General features: G+C 36.7%; 1 protein-coding gene across 1 annotated transcript in view; it reads left to right on the forward strand.

The window, feature by feature from the left end:
• KIF1B (kinesin family member 1B) overlaps positions 1 to 25,167 on the forward strand; it is a 184,349-nt gene that overhangs the window by 92,752 nt on the left and 66,430 nt on the right. The window contains exons 22-23 of the mRNA XM_044667723.1: positions 301 to 373; positions 23,785 to 23,878. Coding sequence (XP_044523658.1) covers positions 301 to 373; positions 23,785 to 23,878 — 167 coding nt within the window. The remainder of the gene's footprint in view (positions 1 to 300; positions 374 to 23,784; positions 23,879 to 25,167) is intronic.

Genomic DNA, 25,167 nt, shown 5'->3' on the forward strand with positions numbered 1-25,167 from the left:
GGTAGTCTTGGGAGAAGTCTAGAAGAACTGCTCTTGCCCCTGTCTTCATTTCCTAGGTTGCACACTTACAATAGGGGTCTTCTAAAGAGAAATAATTGAAATCATAGTATCTTAGAGATGGAACAGATTTTAAGGCTCCCCTGGTTTTTGGTTTTCCTAATGTATTCACTTTTATGGACTAAGTAAAATAATAAAAGTGCAGCAACAAAAACTATGTGTAATATGCCAAAAGAGACTGTTTAATGTAACTGTAGATATTCTGTCTCCATTTTGATTCTTTTCCCTTCTCTTGTTTTACAGGCTCCAAGAAATGGAAATCTTGTATAAGAAAGAGAAAGAGGAAGCTGACCTCTTATTGGAGCAGCAGAGACTGGTAGGCACCTCCTTCTCCTGACCCACTAAATTAGTAATCCAGTACAGCCTTTATGCCATGGCTTATGCCACAGATGTACTGGCTCGGGACGTGCCCCTGAGCTGTCAACAATATACTACAGTCTATTCTACCTTTTCCTTAGTGAGAATTAACCCATGCCTATTAAACCCAACCTGAAAAACTACAAGCTTTGGACCCTTTGAGAATGGCTCTAAATCAGCACCAATACCTTTAGAGGAAGTAATGGGGCTTTTCCTGGGTGGCAAATTGAGCAGAAAGATTTTCTTTCCCTTAGTGGAGTTGTCTTTGGATTTGAATCCTCAGTGGTCTTACCAGTTATAATTGATGTGAATTTTTTAACTTGATGGATGTTTGCCTTGGTTTTGTCTTTGATCACATGAAATTACTAATTCTATCCTCTTGGGCTGACTCAGTTATTATTTTCTTGTGCTGGGTTTTCTTTTTTGTTTTTTAAAAAAATATATTGTGTCTGAAAATGTTGCTGCACAGTTGCATGTTTTAACCTCTTTCTTACCCCTGCATGGAGTCTGAATCATCTACCAGGGTCTTATTGACACTTCATGTGGTGATCAGAGGGTCAGGGTATGAAGAGCCAAATTACCAGTGAAAATTAACCTCTCTCTTTTTTTTTTAACCACATTTAAATATTAAAGAAATAGTTGGGTGGTTAGCTGAATACCCAGTAAATTCAAGTCCCAAATATGTTAATGATGGTTCTAAGATGAGTAAAATTTTCATGGTTTACAGAGACTTTGTCTCTTGAATAAAGTTCAGTTTTTAGACCTTTTCATTCAGTTACCTGAAGTGTGGTTAGAAGAAGTTTCTGGGTTTGTGGATTGATAAAATTAAGGGAACAAAATAACCTCAAAACACCAGGTCTAATTTTTTTTAGGAATTTGTCATTTTAATTTTTTTTAAGATGAAGGGAGAATTGAGGAAAAGAGGCTATTGGTTACTTTCTTTCCTAACTCAAAGGGGTGGGTTGCCTTTCACAGTAATGCATATAACATATAGCAATCTTATATCCACCTTCTGAACTCGGTAGGAAAGTTCTAAAGAATGAAAGCTCCAAATCCTTGAGCTGTAGGAACTTGTTCAATATGGCACAGTGGTCATAGTTGGCATGGGGTCGAAGTCAGTGTGTGTGATCTTGGCAACTTCATTCAAGTTAAAAAAAGAATTGTGGGGAAAGGAGAATCACATGGAGTGGGGGAAGGGTTGCAGTAAGTTTAGCTTGTGGGAAGCGACTGAAAAACCCTTCTTCTGGGAGCGTGACAGAATTCTCAATAGTTTAAAATGGTTTATGATATACGAAGGAAGCTTGATCTGAGTATGGTAACATGAGCTAATGACATTTCTCTAGTGCACCACAGAGATCAGAAAAGGACAGATGTGATAACAATATTATTTTAGTAGTATAAAACATTGGTATTCCTTTGGTCCCCTAAATATAGAAAAAAATTCTGGAAAGTGTCTTTAGTTGCCAAATGGTTTAGTTCTTATTAGCATCTGGGTGATTCAGTGCTTAGTGCTGGGCTACAAGTCAGGAAAATTGGGGTTCAGATCAAGCCCCTGTCATGTACTAGCTATGGGCAAGTCACCTTTTATGCCTCAGTTTCCTTATCTGTAAAATGGGGATAATAGTGATACTTACCTACCAGAGTTATTTTTTTTCCACCAGAGTTGTTTTGGGGATTAAATAAGTTAATTTCTATAAAAGCACTTTGAATCTCAAAACACTATATAAATACCAGCTATTATTGTTATCATCATTATCATTGGTGTTCTGGTAAATAATAAGCATTAATTGTTTGATCACCACTATTATCAGCCCTTGATAGCAAGCCAGTATTTCTTAAATAGCTCAGTTAATAACATATAAGTTGTCCCATTAGCTAAGCTCCCCTATATCTCTTATTTATAAAATAGGCTTATGTTCTTATTAGCCAATATATACAACTTATTGTTCCAGATATTGACAATACCAGGATGTCTCAAATATGGGCTTAGGGTTTCTTTGCAATGAAGTAAGTTAATTAAATGTTTATATAGCATGTGTTGGATGTAGTACTTTAAAATAATAATGTAAAAAGAAAAATCCAGGTCCCACAATTTTAATTTGATATATTTTTAAGCTGAACACATTGGTGGGATGTTATCTGATTTTCTGTGGTTTGTAGTTATTGCCTTATTGTGCCTGAATGATAAGTAACTCCTGTTTTACACTGGTTGCTAAGTGGTTTAGGTTTTCTCCTGGAATGTCAGTATCACTGTGTAATTTGAGATCCACTCATTTTAGGCGTCCCCTCACGTAAGAGCTCTGTCTGGGAGGCTACTATTGTGTTTCTACCCAGAACTGAGTGTTTAATGAATCCTGGATCTGTCTCATAGAGGATGTGGCAGAAGGACTAGAGTAATGTTGTTTTTGGCATTCTGTTAAACATCCATGAATGTCACAGCTTTGGAAGTATGTTTTAAAACATAATAAATAAAACCAAATAACTTAAGTGGTTCTCGCCTGAGATTAGCATTGGAATCTCTGCTACTGGCATTGATTATAGCCTCTTTTTCCTGGCTTTATTTGGATTCCCCTTTATTGTTCTGTAGATTTTGCTGTAAAGGCTTTGAATTTTCTACTAATAATTTTCTACTCAAACAATTGATTTAGGAATGAGAAATCTTACCATTTTCTAAAGTAGTTGCTATTTCTAGGGTTATTAGAAAGGAAAGAAGTATAGAAATCATAAGAAAGAAAAACAGTTAACATTTTATGTGAAAAGCATAATAAAATATTTTCCTTGTCATCACAAAACCTGAGTTTTATTTCAGATTCTAACATGTACTAATTTTGTGACTCTGGACAAGTCACCAAGCTTCAGTTTCCTTATCAGGGTTGTAATAATCTTTATACTGCCTATATCTAGTTTGCCATGATGAAAATGTTGTAAACCGTAAAATACTAGGTTAGAAGCAATTATTCTTATGATTAACAATAACATTATTGAAAAAAACTCAATAACATCATTAGAGACTTTGGGCTATATGGATGAGTGCTAGTCATGAGTAAACTCTGCTTCTCTGTCACCTCAATAAAAGCAACAACAAATATGCTTAAATAAAAAGGGGGGATGGGGAATCCTTATAGGAAAGACCTGAAAGGGAAACTTAAGAAACTGAAGAAATAGGAAAACAAAAAGATTTCTTCAATACAATGAATTAATACAGTAAGGTCTAGATTAGTGCAGATAATAAATCCCATAGTGATTGCATGTATTTGAAATCATACTATTTGAATTTATAAGTATGTTGTATATAGTCATTGGTTGCAGATGAATGGAAATATATAGGAAGAACTGGAATAATGGAGCTACTTCATGGGATTTATTATTTGACCTAATTGGGACCTAGCTGTACTATGGGTATTGTGGGATAAAAGAAACAAAGAAATTACTGGAATGAAAGAATAAGACTTCAGCAGCAATGAAGACCTGTCTCACCTCTACCCCACAAAAGACAGTATGGAGTTACAAGAACCTCCAGAGTAGTTTGGGATTTCAGTAAGAAATATAAAGGAATATCTTATATCTATAAAAATAGATCATGGAAGGTAGAACACTGTAAGATGGCATGAGACTCAAATGAAGAGAAAAGATTGTAGAAAGTCATTGTAGAAAGCAATGGATTCTGAGGCATAGAATGGCCTGGGCAGAACAAAATAAAAAATAAAGCAAGAAAACCCAACCAAAATGGAAAGTTGGAAAAACAATTATAGAATTTCCTGAAAAAGATTTTATAACTATACAAACCAGAGCAACAGAATTGCAGAGAATTGTTTGGTCTTCCAGAAAATATGAGCAGAGTTCGAATATCATATTCCAGGAAATCTCATCCAAAAAAATTGACTGAAAGCTTTGGAGAGTGGAATACAAATAGAAAACACAAAATTCATACAGAAATTTATCTTAAACTTGTTAAAAAACAAACTTATTGATGTCTTTTTGTTTTTTACTTCATTATAGTTTCCTCAATATTCTCTGCTCCCAAAGAGCCATCTGATTTAACAGATAGTACTTTTAAAGCGAAAAAGAAAAAAAAGAGGAAAAATTCAGCACAGCCATTCAATAAATTTAAAAAAAATACCTTTAATTCAACCAGAATTGCAGTTGCCAAATTCTTAGGCTTCCTTGGCAGAGAGAATCCTGCAAGTAGTCTATAGAAAGCAATTCTCATATCCACAAAGCCTTTTTTCAGCTTTTACAAGATAATTCAATGACAAGAAATAAACCAAGCAAGGGAAACCATCATGAACCACAATATGGCATGCAGGCAACTTTGTAGAACATGCCACGACAAAAGCTGATTCTTCAGTGATGTTAGGAAACATCATGTTCACATCCTGCCTCTGACACATTCTATGTAAATATGGGCAAGTTTACTTACCATCTCAGTTCCCCAGTCATTTTCCCAAGACCATAACAATTAAGATGATGCTTCGATGGAGAGATTTTCCACCCAAGAATCTCCTGCCAGTGATGAAACCAAAGGTCTGTATTCCACATCCCCAAACTCACAAATTAGTAAAAGATGGGATCTTCCTTGGAGTGAGTGGGACAACTGAAGGTGTCTCTGTGTAAGTTATAGGGATTTAGATTGGATTGTTGGAACCACGTTTAGCCATCTAATACTTTTTGCTAATAAAGGAATGGGGAAGGCAATTGAAAATGCTTGAATTGAATTTTAACAAAAGGGCAAACTGAAGCAGATCTCTATGCAGTGTAATACATATTAGCAGGGGCATGCTGCCTGTCAATAAATGTGTCAGTGACTTGCCTCCATTCATGCCAAAGACCCCATGCAAAAGGACAGTTCTCCTTTTATAAGTTTTGAAAAGTACAAAACAAAGAACAGAACAGGACAGATGACATCATGGGACTGAGTACAAAAATGATTGGTTATAGGGCTGAGATTCAGGGAACCGCATAATTGACTAGAAGTTTGGTTCCTGGGACTAGCAATGACCACCCCCCAACCTCCATTTCATCTCTAATAATTTGGAAGGATTCTCAGAGTGTTTTTCCAGCTTTTGCTGCTACTAAGCTGCCATCTTGGCTTGGTGCTCCCCACCCCCACCCCATCTCTCATGAGACTAAGAAGGGCTTATTGTTGGAATCCAGGTGCAGAATAGTGGCCAAAGCATAACAGCAAACCAGATATCATTGAAGGATAGTTTGGGGTGCAAAGACATCAGGCCCAAAACTCCCTTTCTTAAACATTTACCACAGTTAACAAAACTCCTTCAGGCAAGAATAGATCAATAATTAGCCAGAGAGCTGGATTTCTAAACTTAGACCATTACAGACCACTTGAATTCTGAACTGAGTTCAGAGACAAAGAATCATGTCTTAAGCAGTTACAGAACAAAATCAATTACTTGTAAATCTGCTCAATAAATAAATGATAATATGAATTTTAATCTTTTCAAAGAATCCAGTAGAAACAAAAACAAAATGTATCCCCACACACATATACACACTGCCCACACCTTAAATTGACTAATAAAATGCCAAGAAAATTATAGAGTTAAAAAAATAAACCATGACAATTTGTTCTCTCCAAGAAACTTACCTAAAATATTTAATAAGTCATATTCATTCAAAGCGAAGATCTAGAATAGAATTTCTTCATCTTGGAACTATGAACTTTTTTTTGACAGCTGTATTTCAGCATAATCGATTTCATTTGCATTACTTTGTATTTTATGTATTTAAAATCATTTCGAGAGAGGTTCCATAGGTTTCACTAGATTTACTGTCTAAAGGGCCACACACAAAAGATTAAGAACCACTGGTCTAGAATAAATCTCATTTCTATTTCAGCTGATTCAGAAGTCAGGAGTCACCATCATGCTTTCAGATAAAACAATTACAAACATAGACGTTATTAAGTGAAACAAGTGGAAAAACTACAGTACATATGAAGGGAAATGAAATAATTAAACATTTGTTATTAGAGGATGAATATCAAATTGAATATTAGAGAATAAATAATATAAATATAAAATATTTGTTCCTGAATCTGCATTAGCATCTGGAACATCTGTGCTATTGTATGCCTATGATTAATGGATTACCACAGCTTCTGAAGAAGTAAAGTTGAGGATCACCCAGAGGGCCTTGGAAAAAGCCTTGATGAATGTGAGCAGGCTGCAACGAATTACAAAGGAGAAATGATGCAGCTGAAAGGTTGTAAAGGATACAATAACAAAAAACTAAGACTAAGAGGGACAAAAAGAAGGGGTGGGAACACTTCAAGAACAATAGTTAACTGATAGATAATCTTCCTGCTCCATTAGAATTCATGTACTATCGAGAAAACTAGAGAATTCCCCATGGTGTGATGTAAGGGTTTTCTGCAGTAGATTTACAAGAAGTTGTGGACAAGCATGGCATAGGCTGAGTAGACTATTGTCTGGAAGCATTGTTGGAAGAAATAGTCATGGTGTTGTGACTACAGAGCCATTGAATTCTCATAATATGTACTAAATAATAAAGCAACCAAGTCCCTAATGAAAATTGTTTTTAAACTGATATAAATTACAACTGATCTGCATGAAGACCTAAATAATAATGCAGAATTGCATAGAATTTTGGAAAAACTATATTTAGTAGCTATATGCAAACTCTAAAGGAAAATAGTACAATAAACATTTCTCCTCAGGGACTCATACAAAAATTGATTTTGTACTAGAACTAATAAATAGATGTTGCATGGCAAAAATCAAACTTTTATAAAGAAATAAAAGAAATAACAAATTATTAAAACCCAAATGGAGTCTAAAATTCAGTATCTTGAATAAGTGGATCACAATCCAAGTCATAGAAACGGTTTTTAAAAAGAGACTGCTAGTGATGGGAAAAGTTCTTGAGATACAACTAAAGCAGTCTTTAGAGTTTAAAATCACTTTCCTCACCACCTATTTAACAAAAGAGAAAATGAGAAGACTTAAGAATTGAGTATGCAATTTAAAAATAACCCATGAAACACAAACAAAAATAAACTCCACTGGTATTATGCACAAAAAAGATGTTAAATACTAAAGGAGCAATAAATCTCATTAAAAATTTTTTAATGAAGTAATGAAATAAAGAACTCATTTTCTAAAGACCAAATTGGCAGGCCATTAGCAAATTGGATCAAGAAAAGAGTGACACTAAATTACCAAAATGAGAAATGGGCATTTTTAGCAAATGGAAAAGAAATTAACTTTTCAAAAACTCTTGTCTTTAATTCCATAGTAACAAAACTGAAAACTTAAATAATATTTATAAATGACTAAAAATATATAATAGACTAATATGGCAAAACATGAAGTAGGTAACTTAAGTAACCCAATCTTGGAGAAATTATGCAAAGCATAACTGAGCTCCTATGCCAAAAATAATTTTTTTTAAATGAGGACAATGGATTTACAAGCAAATTCTGCTATACTTATTTAAAGGCCAAATAATTCTTGTGCCACATAAACTATTTTAAGGAGTATAGAAAGAAAGCATTCAACCAAATTTTCTATCAGACAAACATTGTCCTGATTCCCAAAAGAGGGAAGATGAAATCAGAAAAAAAAAAAAGAGAGATATTTGCAAAATTCCCAACTATCACCTCATTTAAAGTTCCCTTGAGCCCTCTAGAATGAACACTTAACTGGTGTTATCCTCACTTTTACACATCAGGAATTGCACTTCCCAGAGATAAATGATAATGAGGAGTCTGGAAAGGAAAATAATGTTTCATAGAAGTTAAGTGACTTGCCCATGGTCACATAAATAAGTGTTAAAGGCCAGATATGAACCCACATTCTTTTAATAACAAGCTTAACATTCTACTATACTAAATTGCTTCTTCCTAAGAGATAACTATAGAAAAATGCCACTAATGAATATTATTTTTTAAATATTACATAAGGGGCAGCAAGGTGGCACAATGAACAGAGTGCCAGGCCTGGAGTTGGAAGGACATGAGTTTAAATGTGGCCAACAGATAATTTCCAGCTGTGTGCCCCTGGGCAAATGATTTAACCCCATTTGCCTAGCATTTGCATCTTAAGAATTGTTACTGAGTAAGAGTAAAGATAATAAATAAGCAAGATTACAGCCTTATATGACTATGACTAAATTGAATTTATGCCATGAATGAAAGTATATCAACCTCTATTAAACGCAATACTCATGTTGAAAACACTAAAAAGCACACAAATGAAAGATTTTAATTTGACTAAAAGATTTTGTCTATAACCAGGAGATACAATTATTTGTAATAGAAAAATATTGGAAAATTTTCTAGTAACTTCAAAAGTGAAATAAGAATGCCTGCTTTCACAATAATTATTTGACAATATGAGTTCTAGCTCTAATTATAAGTGAAGAAAAAGAAATAGATAAATATTGTCAGTGAGAAGGAAAATCATGTCCTTAATGGATAATGGGATATTTGATACAGAAAAGTCTAGATAATCAGAAAAAAATCAGTAACCTAAATGTAGTAAAAATATAAATCGTCAATTTTCTATATTTTTAACAAAAGCCAGGAAAAAAACAAATTAGGAGAAATGTCATTTGTTAGTCACAAAATACATTGTATTTTGTGGTGTTTATGTACCAAGACATGTAGAACTCTTATAAATACAAAAAAATAATTTTTGCTTAAATGAAAATCTAAATTATTGAGGAGAGAATCATTGTTCATGACTAAACCAGGCAATATTGTAGTAATAGTAATATTATGCACAGTAGTGTAGAGATTTAATGCTATGACAGTAACACTGCTAAAATAATACTTTATAGTATCAGACAATAAGATCGCAAAATCTACATGGAGGAACAAAATATCAAGAATTAAAAGGTAAAAGAAAAAAACTGTGAGTAGTTTGCTCTTATCACTTCTCAGATTAGATTGTAAGGAATTATTTAATCTAAGCAAAACTGGGTATCTATGTGGCTCAGGTGATAGTGAGCCAGGCCTACAGATGGAATGCCCAGAGTTCAAATCTATCCTCAGACACTTCCTAGATATGTGACCCTGGGCAAATCATTTAATCCCAGTTGCCCAGCCCTTACTGCTCTTCTGCCTTGGAGCCAATACTTAGTAGGTTTAAAAAAAGAAACTAAGCCAAGACTTAAAAACATGAATCGCTGTCTATTCTTTGAGAAACCCCTAAATGTAAAAAAGAACTTCTAGGCAAATTGACTGATGTTTTGATAGAAAAACAAGTTGAAATGACCATTTGTCAGCATTATTCTCCAACAGATTCCATCTGGATGCATTATTTAAATATAAGAAGTCACACCACAAAAAAATTAGAAACCTGGATTTACATGTCTCACAACTAGATAGAGAATCTGTTTGTTATTAGCTATAGTAAAGAGCAGTGATATCACAAATCAGTTAGACATAGGGTCCCCAGAACTGTCCATAAGATCTTTCTGGTTGATTTTTTATTCAGAAAACTCATCAACATGATCTATGTTTTATTGTATTATTATTTCTTTTGTCAAATATTTCCCAATTGCGTTTCAATTTGGTTCGGGCAACACTGGAAAGTGTTACAGCCTCCTAGTCACAGGACAAGTTTTGGATACCTCTGGTATAGAGACTATAATAAAAGTTAAAATAGATTAGTTCAGTAGTATAAAGATGAAATCAATATCACTTAGGATAAGAACATATGGACTTAACACCTTTGCATTAATTGTCTCATAAAAATATCATCTAAAATTTATGGGGAGTTTTTATGGAAACAAGAAAGTATGATTTAAAACTTTTCCCCAATAGAGAATTGATCAAAGATGAGAACAGTCTTACGAAGGAAAAAAATACAAATTTCAAAAGCTGAAAAAATGCTTCTATTACCAATAATCAGAAAAGTACAAATCAAAGCAACTCTAAAAGAATTATATCACACTCATTAAATTTAAAAATGTGATTTTTAAAAAATAAATTTAATGTAGGTAGAGGGTATGGGCAGAGTAATTTGCTGGTGATGAAGTTTTAATTTTCTACTTGGCCCCAGAAGGTAGAACTGGACAATAGATGTGGATGGAAGAATCAAAAAAATAAATTTAAATCTGACCTAAAAAAAGATTTCCTGATCAATCATTTGTCCCAGGATCAGGCAGCTAATAGTAGTCTGAGGCTGGATTTGAACTTAGGACTTCTTGATGCCAGGCCTTACACTCTATGCACTGTGCTGCCAACGTGCCCCATTAGTGGGGAGTTTGGGGTCATTTTTAATATTTGTTGTAAAGGAGAGCGTTATTCAAAGGTGGTTTTGAGCAAGGACATTGGCCCTGAGGTTCTTTCCCACCTCTGTAACTATGTGATTTTTCTAACCACTTCAGGGGGGAAAGAAGGAATAGAATTATGCAAGGAGAGTTAAAAATTTATTCCTACCCCTTGACCCAGTGGTCTCTGTATTGAGTCTATTTCCCAGGAAAGTAATTGACAAGAAATAAACATCTGGTTAAAATTTTCATACCAGCTTTATAATAGCAAAAAGTTAGATGCAGGTAGTGCGCTCAGTGATTGGGAAAAGGCTAGATTAATTAGGGTATATGTAATGGAACATTACTGTGCCATAATTGAATATTCAGAATTCAAAGGCATGTAAAAACTCCTATGAAGTTATGCAGAATGAAGAAACCAGAGCCAAAAGAACAATATGCACAAATTTACAGCCGTCTAGAGCTCGGCAACTTTAAATAGCCAAACAGCTCAGATAAAAAAAACATATAGCATTTGTAGTCAAATCAATACTGACATATTCTAGTTCACTCCCTGTCTCTTGCATTTTTTGAGGGTAACATGGTGAATGGATACGAGGTTAGACTTGAGGGCACAAAGACCTGGTTTTGAATCCCACCTCAGGCACTCTGTGACCAGGGGAAAGCCACAACCTCTTTGAGCCTGTTTCTTCAGCTCTAAAATATAGATAGTACTACCAGTACCTGTGGTACTTACTTACAGGACTGTTGTGATGCTCCAGTCAAATAATATATGTAAGAAGGTTTCTAGCACTTCAAGTGCTGTGTGTCAGCTGTTATTAATATCCGTGCTCTTATGCTTAATAGTTTTCAGGTACTGCATATTGTTAGGGGGTTGACTTTTAGCTATCCATCAAAAATGAAGAATAATAATATTCTATAAGGTTAATTCATATATATTTTCAAAGAACAATTTTCTAGGAACCATAAATATTTTCAGTTTTCCATCCTTTTTTTTTTTAAACTCTTACCTTCCATCTTAGAATAAATACTGTGTATTAGTTCCAAGGCAGAAGAGTGGTTAGGGCCAAGTAATGAGGGTCAAGTGACTTGCCCAGGGTCACACTGCTAGGAAGTGTCTGAGGTTAGATTTGAACCTAGGATCTCCTGCCTTTTCAGACCTTTAATACATATTCACATATCCCCTTGAGTTTATCAAGCAAGAATATTTCTCTTTATTAAAAACCAAGGGGGCAGCTGGGTGGCTCAGTGGATTGAGAGCCAGGCCTAGAGATGGGAGGTCCTAGGTTCAAATCTGACCTCAGACACTTCCCAGCTGTGTGACCCTGGGCAAGTCACTTGACCCCCATTGCCTAGAGTGGTAAGGGCTCTAACAATACACAGTATTGATTCTAAGATAGAAGGTGAGAGTTTAAAAAAAAATCTAAAGGATAGAACTAAGTATAGACATTGTGAGCCAGCTACTTAGTACCACATTTTCAAACAGAGTGAGAAAACTTCCAGAATGTATTTCCTTTACTTTGATATATACTTTTGTCTTTTAAGTATCAAATTACAGGACAGATCAGTATTTTCAGAAATTATGAACAGCTTATTATTATAAAGCTCATCTGCCTTTCCCACAGACAAATAGAAAGAAATACATATACATATTCAGTTTGGAAAATAAATTAGGGTTGTCTGTTTTCAAATTATGATTTTCTTGCCTTATCTTGAAGAGCTCATAGGGGCAATCATAACTTAGGGGAAATGGATACTGTGACTTAGTTTAAATTTCTCATCATCTTATTTCTGTAAAACTTTTTTACATTTAAAGAAACGAATTCATTGAACCTTTTGAAAATATCCAACTTTAAAAGGAAATACGTATTACTTTCATTTGGGGTACTGTTGAGAAGACTCTTCACTTCAAAATGTTTATAGTGACTAAATAAAAACTTTGCAAAATTTTTACTAAGGTCTCAAATTGTTGTATTAGTCCTAAATCATAACTTTTTAAAAAACACTGGGTGGTTCCCAGCTGTGTGTCCCTGTGCAAGTCACTTGACTCTCATTGCCTAGCCCTTACCATTCTTCTGCCTTGGAACCAATACACAGTATTGATTCCAAGATGGAAGGTGAGGGTTTAAAAAAAATACTGGGTGGAAAGATTATTTTAGAAATAGACAAATAATTTAAAATTTTATTATTTTTAAATGGCACATTCATATCTTTTGTGGTTAGCATGTTGTCAAGCAAAAGTTAGACCTTTTGATGACTTCTTCCCACCCTAAAATTTCCATGGATAAAGAATAAAAACTGGATCCTTTTTTTTTTTAATTAGTTGGAGAAATTGTAAAAAGAAGAGTTAAGTGAAACATATTTGACCTGCTAGGGGATTTTTAATTATCAGCTGCCATTTACTAGTATTTTATAAGGTTTTTTTCCTTCTGAAAAGAGTATTTTTTGGCTTAAGTATATAAAGAAAAAAATCAACATAATTGTATTTGTTTCTCTTTGTTCTTTGGACAATAAACTTTATCTCTCTATGTAAGTCAGATGCATACATAATGAATGGCATGAGAAAGCTGCAAACTAAAACCACGTTCTTGGGGAAAATAGTTTTGGAGTTCTCCTTTTATTTATTTTGTAGTAAACTTCTGTGGTGGATAAACTCACACTGAATTCTGTATAGGAGCATTCTGAGCACTTTTAACACCATCCTTGTTGACTGCTTAGTTTCTACCTTCTGATCTTCTAACTTTTTTCTAGGGCTCCTCTCTTTTTAGTAAAGCCAACTCTAAACAACAACCAAAAAAAAATGCCTCAGCATACTACAGCATTACTAACCAATGTTAATCTGGCTACTCGTCACATCTCTGTATGACACCTGTGCTCGCTCATGGGGGAAAGAGTCTGTGGAAGACGCAGCAGCAATAACCAAGGCAAATGTTGGGGAGTGTTTGCATGGTTTTAAAGCATGTCTGGGGTTCAGCTTTTTGCTTTTTAAAAAAGATATTGGAGTAATCTTTTCAATTCCTATAGTTTGGGGTGACCAAAAAGTGAGGGAAATATTTATAACGTTCACTTTATCAGGAATTGTGAGAATTTTTTAAGTAGAGATTTCATCATTTAAGAAAATGAGGCTATGGGCCAGTGGCTTTTTAGTAACTTAATACTGAGCCCTGAAAAGTTTTTATGTCATTTAGTTTATTTTTTATGTTTGGTTATGGTTTTTTGCTTGATTTTTTTTCTTCAATTTGATTTTCCTTTTTCCATTTTAATTTTGGTTATTTTGGGGCCATTTTTTGATTTTGTTTTTCCAAAGGATGCAGATTCTGATAGCGGGGACGATTCAGACAAGAGGTCCTGTGAGGAGAGCTGGAGGCTGATTACTTCCCTGAGAGAAAAACTACCTCCTAGCAAGTTACAAACCATTGTTAAAAAATGTGGACTCCCCAGCAGTGGGAAGAAACGAGAGCCAATCAAAATGTACCAGATCCCCCAAAGAAGACGCCTCAGCAAAGACTCCAAATGGGTTACCATCTCAGACCTCAAGATTCAGGCTGTAAAAGAAATCTGCTATGAGGTTGCCCTCAATGATTTCAGACATAGCCGGCAAGAGATTGAGGCTTTAGCCATTGTTAAAATGAAAGAACTGTGTGCCATGTATGGGAAGAAAGACCCCAATGAGCGAGATTCTTGGAGGGCAGTGGCCAGAGATGTCTGGGACACAGTTGGTGTTGGAGATGAGCGAATTGAAGATGTAATGGCCAATGGGAAAGGAGTCACTGATGTAGATGACCTCAAAGTACACATAGATAAATTGGAAGATATTTTACAAGAAGTAAAAAAACAAAACAACATGAAAGATGAAGAGATCAAAGTACTGAGAAATAAAATGTTAAAAATGGAAAAGGTTTTGCCACTGATTGGTTCACAAGAACAGAAATCTCTAGGAAATTATAAAAATAAAGACCCAAGTTGTACTGGTGTCACTAACAAATCTGACAATGAGGAACCTGGGAAAGAAGAACGTGTTTCACAGTTGATGGATGGGGATCCAGCCTTTAGGCGTGGACGTCTGCGCTGGATGAGGCAAGAACAAATTCGTTTTAAGAACTTGCAACAGCAGGAGATAACTAAACAGCTCCGCAGACAGAATGTACCACATAGATTTATCCCCCCAGAGAACCGAAAGCCTCGATTCCCATTTAAGAGCAACCCCAAACACAGAAACTCTTGGAGTCCAGGAACACATATCATTATAACAGAAGATGAGGTCATAGAGTTAAAAATTCCAAAGGAGGAAGAGGAAAGAAAAGGAAGTGAAGAGAGCCAAGAAAAAATTAGTAGAGCAATGTCTAAGGACCCCCAGTTCACATGGGGTCATCAAGGCAATCGAAACCAAGATTCTATACAAGTTAGCAAGCAACATCTTAATCATCAGCAGCAACAGCCACCTCCTCAGCTACGTTGGAGAAGTAACTCCCTCAATAATGGCCAACAGAAAAACGTCCGCCCCCAGTCTGCATCATCAGAGTCATTACAGTCCTTCAATGGGCACCAGAACCCTGATCTACAGACTTTCCAGCAGAAGCGTCATATTCATCAGCACCGCCAGCCTTATTGTAATTACAACACTGGAGGCCAAGTGGAAGGCAATATACCCAGCTTCTACCAGAAGCAGACCGACCGACCCAACCACTATAACCAGTTTGTGACACCACCTCGAATGAGAAGACAGTTCTCTGCACCTAATCTTAAGACTGGCAGAGAAACCACCGTGTAACTCCCTTGGACAAGCTTGAAATTTTGTTGGGAGAAAGAGGGGAATGCTAATGTTGACTTCTGATCAAAAAACACTTGAAATACATCTACCTTTGTGTTCTGTGGCCACGTAGAATTCCTGTTGTGATTTTGATGTTGTATTCCAGCAGAGATGAACTAGTTCTTGATCTTATACGAAACATAAAACACTGGAATTTGAATACATCCCTTTTGATTGTGTACCATTGATGGGACATTTTCTGGAATTTTGGAAGAATATTTAGGCTACTTGATTTTTCAGAGTGTTGTTTGTGTGCGTGTGCCTTTGTGTGTGCCAGAATACTGGATTTAATCACAGGAACTTTTCTGTTTTGATCTAGTGCTACTTCTTAAAACTTAAAATGAGAGTTTGCTGTCCAGAAAGAACTGCCTTATACGTTTATGCTGATAGTCAAAAGGGGAATATTTATCCAGTGTTAAATGTTAAGTTTCTTAACTTTTAGAAATGCATAAAAATGGCATACAACTAACTACTTAGTCACAACTTTAGATTGCTCTCCAACTTCCATTCCCCTTCCCCACATTGGATTTAACTGTCCATAAACCAAAACTTGATTTTGACTGACATGGAAGTATATAGAGCTTTGCCTCTTCCACAGAACTACTCTTTTTCTTCCATGGTTTGCAGGGAAGAGCTGACTCAATTTGTAGAATGAATGAAAAAAGGTTGTTTTTCTCCTTCCTTAGTTCTGTTCATGTCATTACTTGTATGAAATTTGCCACAACATTGAAACTTGTATCGGATGGCACAGTGATTGGGAGTCTGTATACTGTTTGCAGCTTGAATCTTAACCCAATGTGTAATGAACCTTGACTTTGTGTTCTTGCTCCAACTTCAAACAACAGTAACGAAAATGCCAAGAAACAATCTAGTGTTTGGCTAGTCACAAGGGATGGGGTGGGATGGGATGGGGTGGGGTAGGGCAAGGAAATGAATGGCACTGCTCTCATAGACCAGATGATGAATGATGAAGGCCAAGTTGGTTAGGACTTGAAAGTATTGGTGCAGAAGGTGTTCTTTTAGTTAGAAATTGAAAAAAAAAACCTACAAGTTTATTCTTTTACAAATCTTAGAAGAGAAAGATGGTAAAAAATCTGTGGTCATATCAATACCTCATTTTTAGTGCATTTTGGTTTCAGATTGTTTCAATCTTTTGGAGAATCTGATGAAAATGAAGATATTTTTCATGGGAAGAGAGATTTTTTTCCGACTTCCCCATAATACTTTGTGCCTTCTAACCTATGAAACAATGTGAAGAACCAGAGATGCTTGTAAAGTTCATGTTCAGCATTTACAAAAGTATACAATTTAAGTCATCTACTTAATCTTAAACCATCTTAGATGATGGGGAAAATTACAGAGCAGTTAACATTTAAGGAAGCCTTAAGGGTTGTAATTGTGTGTGGGGTTTTGGGGGGGGTATTTTGTGTGTGTGTGTACGTGTGTGCTTAGGCTCTATTGAATCACATTACTATCATGGGGTTTGTTTCTTTGCTTCTGAGAAGATGCTTTCTTAATGTGCTAAAACATTCATTTGCTTCATATTAGCTCTTTGATTTTTACTTTGAAAAATAAAAATCAGAATATTTCGGGGACGCATTTACCTTGAGTGTTTGAACCCAATCCTAGTCTTCAGACTTTTTGTCGTTAAGTGAACATGAGAATCACAGTTATACATTCAGTGGAAATGACAATCTCCTGTCTTGCATTGCATGAATGTACTTGGTAGACTACCTCAGGTCACTTCAGTGCATTTGGCATAGGCCTTCTTTGTCCCTTATCATTTCGTAGGCAGTGGAAGCCAGCCTGTCCTTTCATATATTCTATCTCTTTCATTTCTGTGAAAAAGCCCACACATTTTAGAATCTGAACATTGATTGATCACTCAACCCTCAACTTTAGAAATTGCCCTTTTTTGCTCTCCACTTCCAATTAGTTAGTTATATGATTTTTGTAGCTGGTGGCAGTTTTTAACCTATGTCTGTGCTACCTTTCCCCACTAAACAATGGAAGTAACTTAAGACATTGCTAAAGTGAGAAAAAAATAGTTTTGTTTGTACAGTTATGGAATAGAGTATACATGATGGTATTCCAAAGAATTTCATACATGTCAACCACATTTGAACATATAGTTGTGCTCACATTGCTGTTATTTTTTATTTACTCTCTTGATCAGAAAAAAATCTTCAGACCCTTTAGTGCTTAAAATTCAGGGAGAAAATAAGCCAAGAGTCTTTGGTCAAAGCTATTAGCATTTATATCTTCTAGGAGCTCATTTCAGTGGAGATAGCTATCTTAGTGAATATTCTAATACAAATAAACCAACGCCATTGAATCTCTGGATGAAATTATTAACTCATCTCACACTTTGAAATGTGACATCAGTTTAATCCAGTTTTATCTTTTGAGTGGCTTGTCTTCTTAAGCCTACATATTGAAAGAATAGCGAATGATGATCAGAATTTTATTTACAATTATGGTAGGGTCATTAGTCACTATTTTGTTGACTGGACAAAAATGCAACTCTTGGCATAGTATGATAATGATGGGGAACCTAGGAAGCCCTGCTAGCTACTGTAACTTCACAAACCAAAATGTATTAGTAAGAGAGTAGAATGAGGGTAGAAAGAAGCATTAGTAACATTTTATAAATTTAAATTTAAACCAAAGTGTCTTTTCCTTTAATGCTTTGACTACTTACCTGTCCTTAGCAATGTAGGCTCTTATTTTACAAGAAAAGGGATTGGAATTTGTTCATTACATTGAAGTGGCTTGAAGTGACCATACTGTTCATATTTTAGATAAGGACAGTGAAGCTGAAATTGTCACACTTATGGACCTATTTCAATAGGCTCTTGAACTACAGGAAGCTATGCAATGCAAGCTCCCCGTGGCAGAGTGTTGAGCTCTTTTAATGGTCATGTTTTCAGTTGCCTTAATCACATTCATGACAGGGACAAGGGAGATTTCTTCTGTCCTCATCTCCCTTGAGGAAAAAGCCTTCTTAGGAGCAATGCAAACTAGGAACTTTGCCTGATAAAATGAGCGCCTTGCGATAATGAATAGTTTTGGTAATGTGTATTTAATGTTGTCATCCCCTATGAATAATAAAATTTGCTTTAGAGATTTGTCTTTAATCATTTTAGGATATGAAATTCATGTTACTTTTTCTCCCCTTTTACTGTAAAAGAAAGTGTTGAATCTTTCTTCCAATAAAAAAAAATCCTGTGGACTTTTCCATTTGTTTCTATGTTTCTTAACCTAAAGGTATCTGAAGACTCTTTGGAGTACAAGAGTTTACCTATCCAGAAAAGCAGAGCTAGCTTGTATTACCCAGAAGTTCTTCATTAAGCTCTAAAATTCTCTTAGAAGTGAGTGCTTACTCCCCAGTTTGGGATGATGAAAGAGTGAAATAATGTGTGACCTGACTTGAGGTGAAACTCCATTTTCTCATCTGGAATTAAAAATAGAATCTCATATGATATTCCAGTGCAAAATTAATTCACTAAATCAGTGATCCTAGACTTTTTGTTTTCCTTGTAACAAAATTCTGCCTCAAAGGCATTCTCAATTAAAAATTGACTAAGCAGCTTCTTTATAGAATATTATGGTTAAGAAGCATTCTTCCTGGAGCCCAAATGATGATGCTGTCACTTTCTTAATCATATCTTTTGTGAGTAAAAGCATCATTTTCTGCTTTGATAGGAATTGGCTTCATTTTTAGCTTTTTTAACCTGTTGATTACAACCTGTTGCTGTAAATGAATGCTAATTACCAATACCAGCTAGTGGGTGGACCAATTTAACCCCTCCACATCCCATCCCTAATGCTTAGAGATGATTTCACATTTCATTAATTACCTACCCTCCATTAGACAACCAGGCTCACCTAGATGCTTAGGCAATCCAGTTCTACCTATTGCTGGGAACAACTCCTAGTCAACAAGCAGTATTTTTTCTTTGATAAATGGTAAGATAACTACCGCTCAATGGAATGTAGTCAAAAAGAACTTACTCTGCTCTTTGGTTTGCCTGTTTTTCACAAGATCGTTTTCCTTCTGATTTTATTTGTCAATTCCCCAAAGAGAATTAAGAACCTGTTAACCTAAATGTTTGAACATCTCTAATATTAGAGTTACTTGGAAGGTGGGAGTCTGGTAATTTGGGAGCTGGACCTTTGTAAAGTGGCTATTCAGAGGTTGTTCACATAATTGTTGTCTATTTTCACTCTGGATGAGGGATTCTTAATTTTTTCGTGTGTCATCAACCCTCTTGGCAAAGTCTGGGAAAGCCCAAGGACCCCCTCCCAGAATAATGTTTGTGACCTACATTACTCATTATTAATGAAAATAAAAATATAATTTTTTTTCAAGTTCATAGACTGCTGCCCCCCCCCAACTATCCACAGACTCAGGTTAAGAATCCAGCATGAAAGAGCAGCTGGGTAGCTCAGTGGATTGAGAGCCAGGCCTAGAGTCAGGAGATCCTGGGTTCAAATCTGGCCTCAGACACTTCCCAGCTATGTGACCCTGGGCAAATCACTTGACCCCCATTGCCCACCCTTACCACTCTTCTGCCTTGGAGCCAATACACAGTGTTGACTCCAAGATGGAAGGTGAGGGTTTAAAAAAAAAAAAATCTATCATGAAAGGGACAGCCCCTAAGAACATGGCATACATTTTATAGTGCTTTAAAATTTGCAAATGCTTTACAGATATTATCTCAATTCATCCTCACAAGTCTGGAGGGTAGATGCTGTTATCATCATCCCCATTTTTCAGGTGAGGAAAAGAAAGCCTGGATGAAATGGCTTATCCAGGATGACACAGTTAGTCAGTGTCTGATAGATTTAAATTCAGATCTTTCTGAACGGGGTCCAGTGCTCTAACTAATTGATTTATACTTCCCGAGTGCTAAGGTTTTTGCGGGTGTCATTACAACATAAACCTTTAGGAAGGGAGTATGCTTTTCTGGTATTTATCAACTAAGAAAATAAGTTTGTAAGTCAGCTACCAAACTGCTTTATATAAAAGTCAACTTTTCTTCCATAGTTTAGCCTCATTTGGTTCCAGGCGAAGTCCCTGTTCTACTGACAGGTTGGCTGAGACAGCACAGTAGAAGGATGAGTCATAAATAGCAGGGGTCACCTCTAACCACTGATCCCTCCTGGGTCGTGACCCTAAGCAAGATGCTTAACCTTTGTGGGTGCCAAACCACTCCCTAGGGATTTTCTGCTAAGGTGACTGGAAGATTTTCCATCTGTTCTGTTGAGTCATGGAGATAATCCCCCCCCCCCTGAAGTTTTCTACACAGATGAAATCACAGCCCCTAATAACTAGAACTTACTTGGAACATTTTACTGAAGCCTGCCCCAGGCTGCAGGTAGACCAGAAGATAGAGCTCCAAATTTGGGGTCAGAAAACTCCCAGTCTGAAGCCAGCCTCTGACAGTTCCCATCTGAAGGACCCTGAGCAAGTCCTCCTACCCGCCTCCGCCTTAGTTTCTCCGTCTGTCAAATGGGGAAAATAATAGCATCTGCCCTTTCAAGGGTTGTCGCGAAGGTCAAATGAGAAAGCTGTCAAGCGCTTAGTACAGTACCTGGCACTTGGCACTACAACGCCACCACATTTACTCCTGAAATATTTTCTGTATTCATACACGAGCAGGAAACCATCCCGTTTCCCTTCTCTAACTTCAAAGGATCCAGCATATCTCATAAAACAGTTTATGTCTCATAGCACCTTATATAGTGCTATAGATAGAACTCAGCTTTAAAGACTCTTCCCCAACTTGCTCCAGATCACATGGCTCATTGGTGGCAGGTCTAAACCCAAACCCACGTCTCCTGGCTGACCCTTGCTCTTCCCCCTGGATTGCACTTTCGCCCTGTTCCCCAGCCCACCCCTCTAAAATGACGACAAAACAAGTTTTCATTTGAAAAGCTGCCACTGCCCCTTGTACTAACCAAATTTAAAATGTGAGGCTCAGAGGACGCCTGTGTCTAATAGCATATGCTCCACACCCCTCTTTTTCAAGTGTTTCCTTTTCTGCACACCCTTATAAAGGGGACCCCCAGACAGAAGAGTTTACGTGCGCTTTTAGTGGTGTTCTGCTAAACATCTGTTTTGGACTCTGAAAGGCCAGCTCCCTTCTTCCCCACCCTGAAATTCTCTGGGCTTTAAAAGAGTCTCAAATAATGGACCACACCTATGAAACCGAGAAAACAGGAAAGCGCTGGCCTGTGTTCTTCTGGACTGCTATTGTTACTCTTTTTATTTCTTGGGAGGGTCTCTTTTATCTAGCCTTCCTTGTGCTGCCTTTACAAAATATTATTAGATTCGTGACTGGAGTTGGGGCTTTTTTGAGACTCTCTCAGTATTCTGAAAAGAGATGCCTTCTAAGAGGGAATTTGTTTCAGTCTGTTCTCAATCATAGAAAGGAGGGCACTCAAAAGCACAGCATTTCTCATTCTGCATACATAGTTTAACTCTTCTATTGTAATGCAAATAGTTTTTTTACTTTTTATGTATTACATGGTTGAATGGGAATACCTTGTGATTATAAGAGACACTTCAGGATGCTGTTTCCTATCCATTCTAGATCCATTCTGTTCTTTACTCTGAGTTAGACAGTGGAACAGGGTTTCTTTTTTGTTGCTGTTGCTATCTCTGCCTTTGTTTGTATTTCTTTCTTTCACTCTGCCTCCACCTAAAAAAATGAATTTTTACCTTAAAAATTAGGATTCCTGAGGGGCAACTGGGTAGCTCAGTGGACTGAGAGCCAGGCCTAGAGATGGGAGGTCCTAGGTTCAAATCCGGCCTCAGACACTTCCCAGCTGTGTGACCCTGGGCAAGTCACTTGACCCCCATTGCCCACCCTTACCACTCTTCCACCTAGGAGCCAATACACAGAAGTTAAGGGTTTAAAAAAAAATGTAAAAAAAAAAATTAGGATTCCTTAATGCCCCTTAACTGTATTTCACCAAACAGAATACTTTACAATGGAATTTCTTTTCATATCTTTAAAATATTTTGAAGAACAGATGATTTTAAAATGTAGGATTAGATAACATATAGCTAGTGCTTGATAAAGCCTAACGCACTTATTGATATCAGCTATTATTAATATTAGCTTTCTAGAGTAAAGAGACAGATAGGTGGTGCAGTAGATACAGTCCCAGGCCTGGAATCAGGAACACTTGAGTTCAAATCCAGCCTGAAACATTCACTCTCGGTTTGATTCTGGCCGAGCCTCTTTGCCTCTGACTGACTCCATTTTCTCATCTGGAAAATGGGGATAATAATAGCACTGATTCTCCCACCCCTTGTTGTGAGGATAAAATGAGAAAACACTATAAATTTTTTTGCAAACCTTCAGATGCTATGTAAATGCTAGCTATTATTATTATTATTCCATTGTTGTTGATATATTTATATAGTCCTTTTCTCATAAGTAAAAGAATTTTTACATTATTTTATCAGTTCTTCCAGTATTCCTGTGAAATTCTAGATAGATGACAAGATATAAGCCATAAAGGTGATCATTCTGTCCTTAAAACATAAAAATCCATAATGGCTATAACCTTTATTTTCCTTATTAGATGAAATATGAAATTAAAATTCTTTTATTAATAAATAAAGATTGATACTAGTTTCCCAGTGTGACCTTATTCTTTGAAAAATATATTACTCAGTTTTAAAGCATTTTAATATTTTAAGAGTACTGTTCCTCTCTTCCCAGCCTATTAACCCCCTCCCCTCCAGGTCCCCCACTTCCATTTCTCCAATCTTAAAACAATCCTTAGAGGGCAGCTGGGTAGCTCAGTGGATAGAGAGCCAGGCCTAGAGACGGGAGGTCCTAGGTTCAAATCTGACCTCAGACACTTCCCAGCTGTGTGACCCTGGGCAAGTCACTTCACCCCCATTGCCTAGCCCTTACCACTCTAATGCCTTGGAGCCAATACCCAGTATTGACTCCAAGATGGAAGGTAAGGGGTTAAAAAAAAAAAACAATCCTTAGATCCTTGACGAAGACGAAGGAGCCCATCTGACATTTGTTTGGAGTTAACACCATGAGAATACCCTGTATTGTTTTTTCCTACAGCTTTTTAAGCTTTTTTCTCTGCCCTTTGCTTTCATTCCGTCTTGTCTGTCTGACTCTGTCACTTTTCTCTTTGTCTTTGTCCCCTCTGCATGTCTTTCAACTACTCTTTTTCTCTGTTCCTATTCTCATTTTCTTTTTCCTCCCCATCCCTTCATTCTCTCTCTCTCTCTCCTACATGGTATCTCCTTTCTTTCTCTTCAGGATTATGAAAGTAAATTGCAGGCCCTGCAGAAGCAGGTTGAGACTCGCTCGCTTACTGCCGAAACCACTGAGGAGGAGGAGGAGGAAGAAGAAGGTGAGTTCTTGTGACTAAAACCTCTCTGGAGTATAACTCTTGCCCAGTTCATTTTTCATTGGTTATTACCAAAGGTCCCCTAATTATGGATGAGGTAGCTGGCGTCGAGAGAGGCAAGGGGGCTTCCCCAGTAGTGCCCGCTGGAGGTCAGTGCCTTACCTTACCCACTTGGCCACGCTGCCTCTCACGTGCCATGCACCCTTCACTAATGGCTTGTGCAGGGTTCTCCATGGCCATCGCTGTCTGTGATTGCCACATCACTAAGCCAAGTAGTAATTTCATGGGATCTTCTTCCCTGGAAAGTAAATGACAGGGGGCAGCTGGGTAGCTCAGTGGATTGAGAGTCAGGCCTAGAGACAGGAGGTCCTAGGTTCAAATCTGGCCTCAGCCACTTCCCAGCTGTGTGACCCTGGGCAAGTCACTTGACCCCCAATGCCCACCCTTACCACTCTTCCACCTATGAGACAATACACCGAAAGTTAAAGGTTTAAAAAAAAAAAAAAGAAAGTAAATGACATTTCGAGAGAGCCTCTAGTTGATATTGGTATTAATCACAGCTTTCTAGAATCCCTGAACACACCCTTTATACATAATTAGCACCATTCATTGATCTCATGGCATGAAAGAAGGTAGGAACATGTTAGTGCTCTTTACACAAAATTCTAATAAGTGTCTTCAATTTCATCACATATTCTCCGTACTTTACTATACTTTAGAATCTGCCTTATTCTAAATGTACTTTTGTCACCAATTACAATGACTTTCTAGATTTCACTCTTAATATTTTATAACAGATCCCTGTCCTGGAAAGTAGGGTCTGCTGATAAGGAACAATTCGGATTTATATATGGCTTCACAATTTAAAAAGAACTTTTCACTCAGTGGCCCCATAAAATACAAATAGTGTCAAATGAGAAAACCAAAGTTGAGAGATTAAGTGACTTTCCACGGGTGGCAAACTGGCAGCAAGTGCCCGAGTAAAGACTTGAATTCAAGTGTGTAAATTCCAGACTCAGGGCCTTCCATGAAAATATGCTGCTGACTCAGCCTGTCTGGATAGATCACCCACAGTTGCTTGTTGTGATTTCTCCTCCCACTTTGAGAGTCCCTTGTCCAAGGTCAGCCTGGATTTCCTAGCAGGAGAGAGAATACAGCTGGCAATGAACAGCACACTTCCTTAAGTCTCTCTGGGAGTTTAATTTCAGAAACTTCTCCTCACCATGGCCTTTTGTTAGCATTTCTCTCTCATCTCCTGATGTGTAGGAAACTCAGGGTTTTAAGGAATGAAA

Source organism: Gracilinanus agilis, chromosome 3, assembly GCF_016433145.1.
Source record: "Gracilinanus agilis isolate LMUSP501 chromosome 3, AgileGrace, whole genome shotgun sequence".
NCBI classification, from domain to species: domain Eukaryota; kingdom Metazoa; phylum Chordata; class Mammalia; order Didelphimorphia; family Didelphidae; genus Gracilinanus; species Gracilinanus agilis.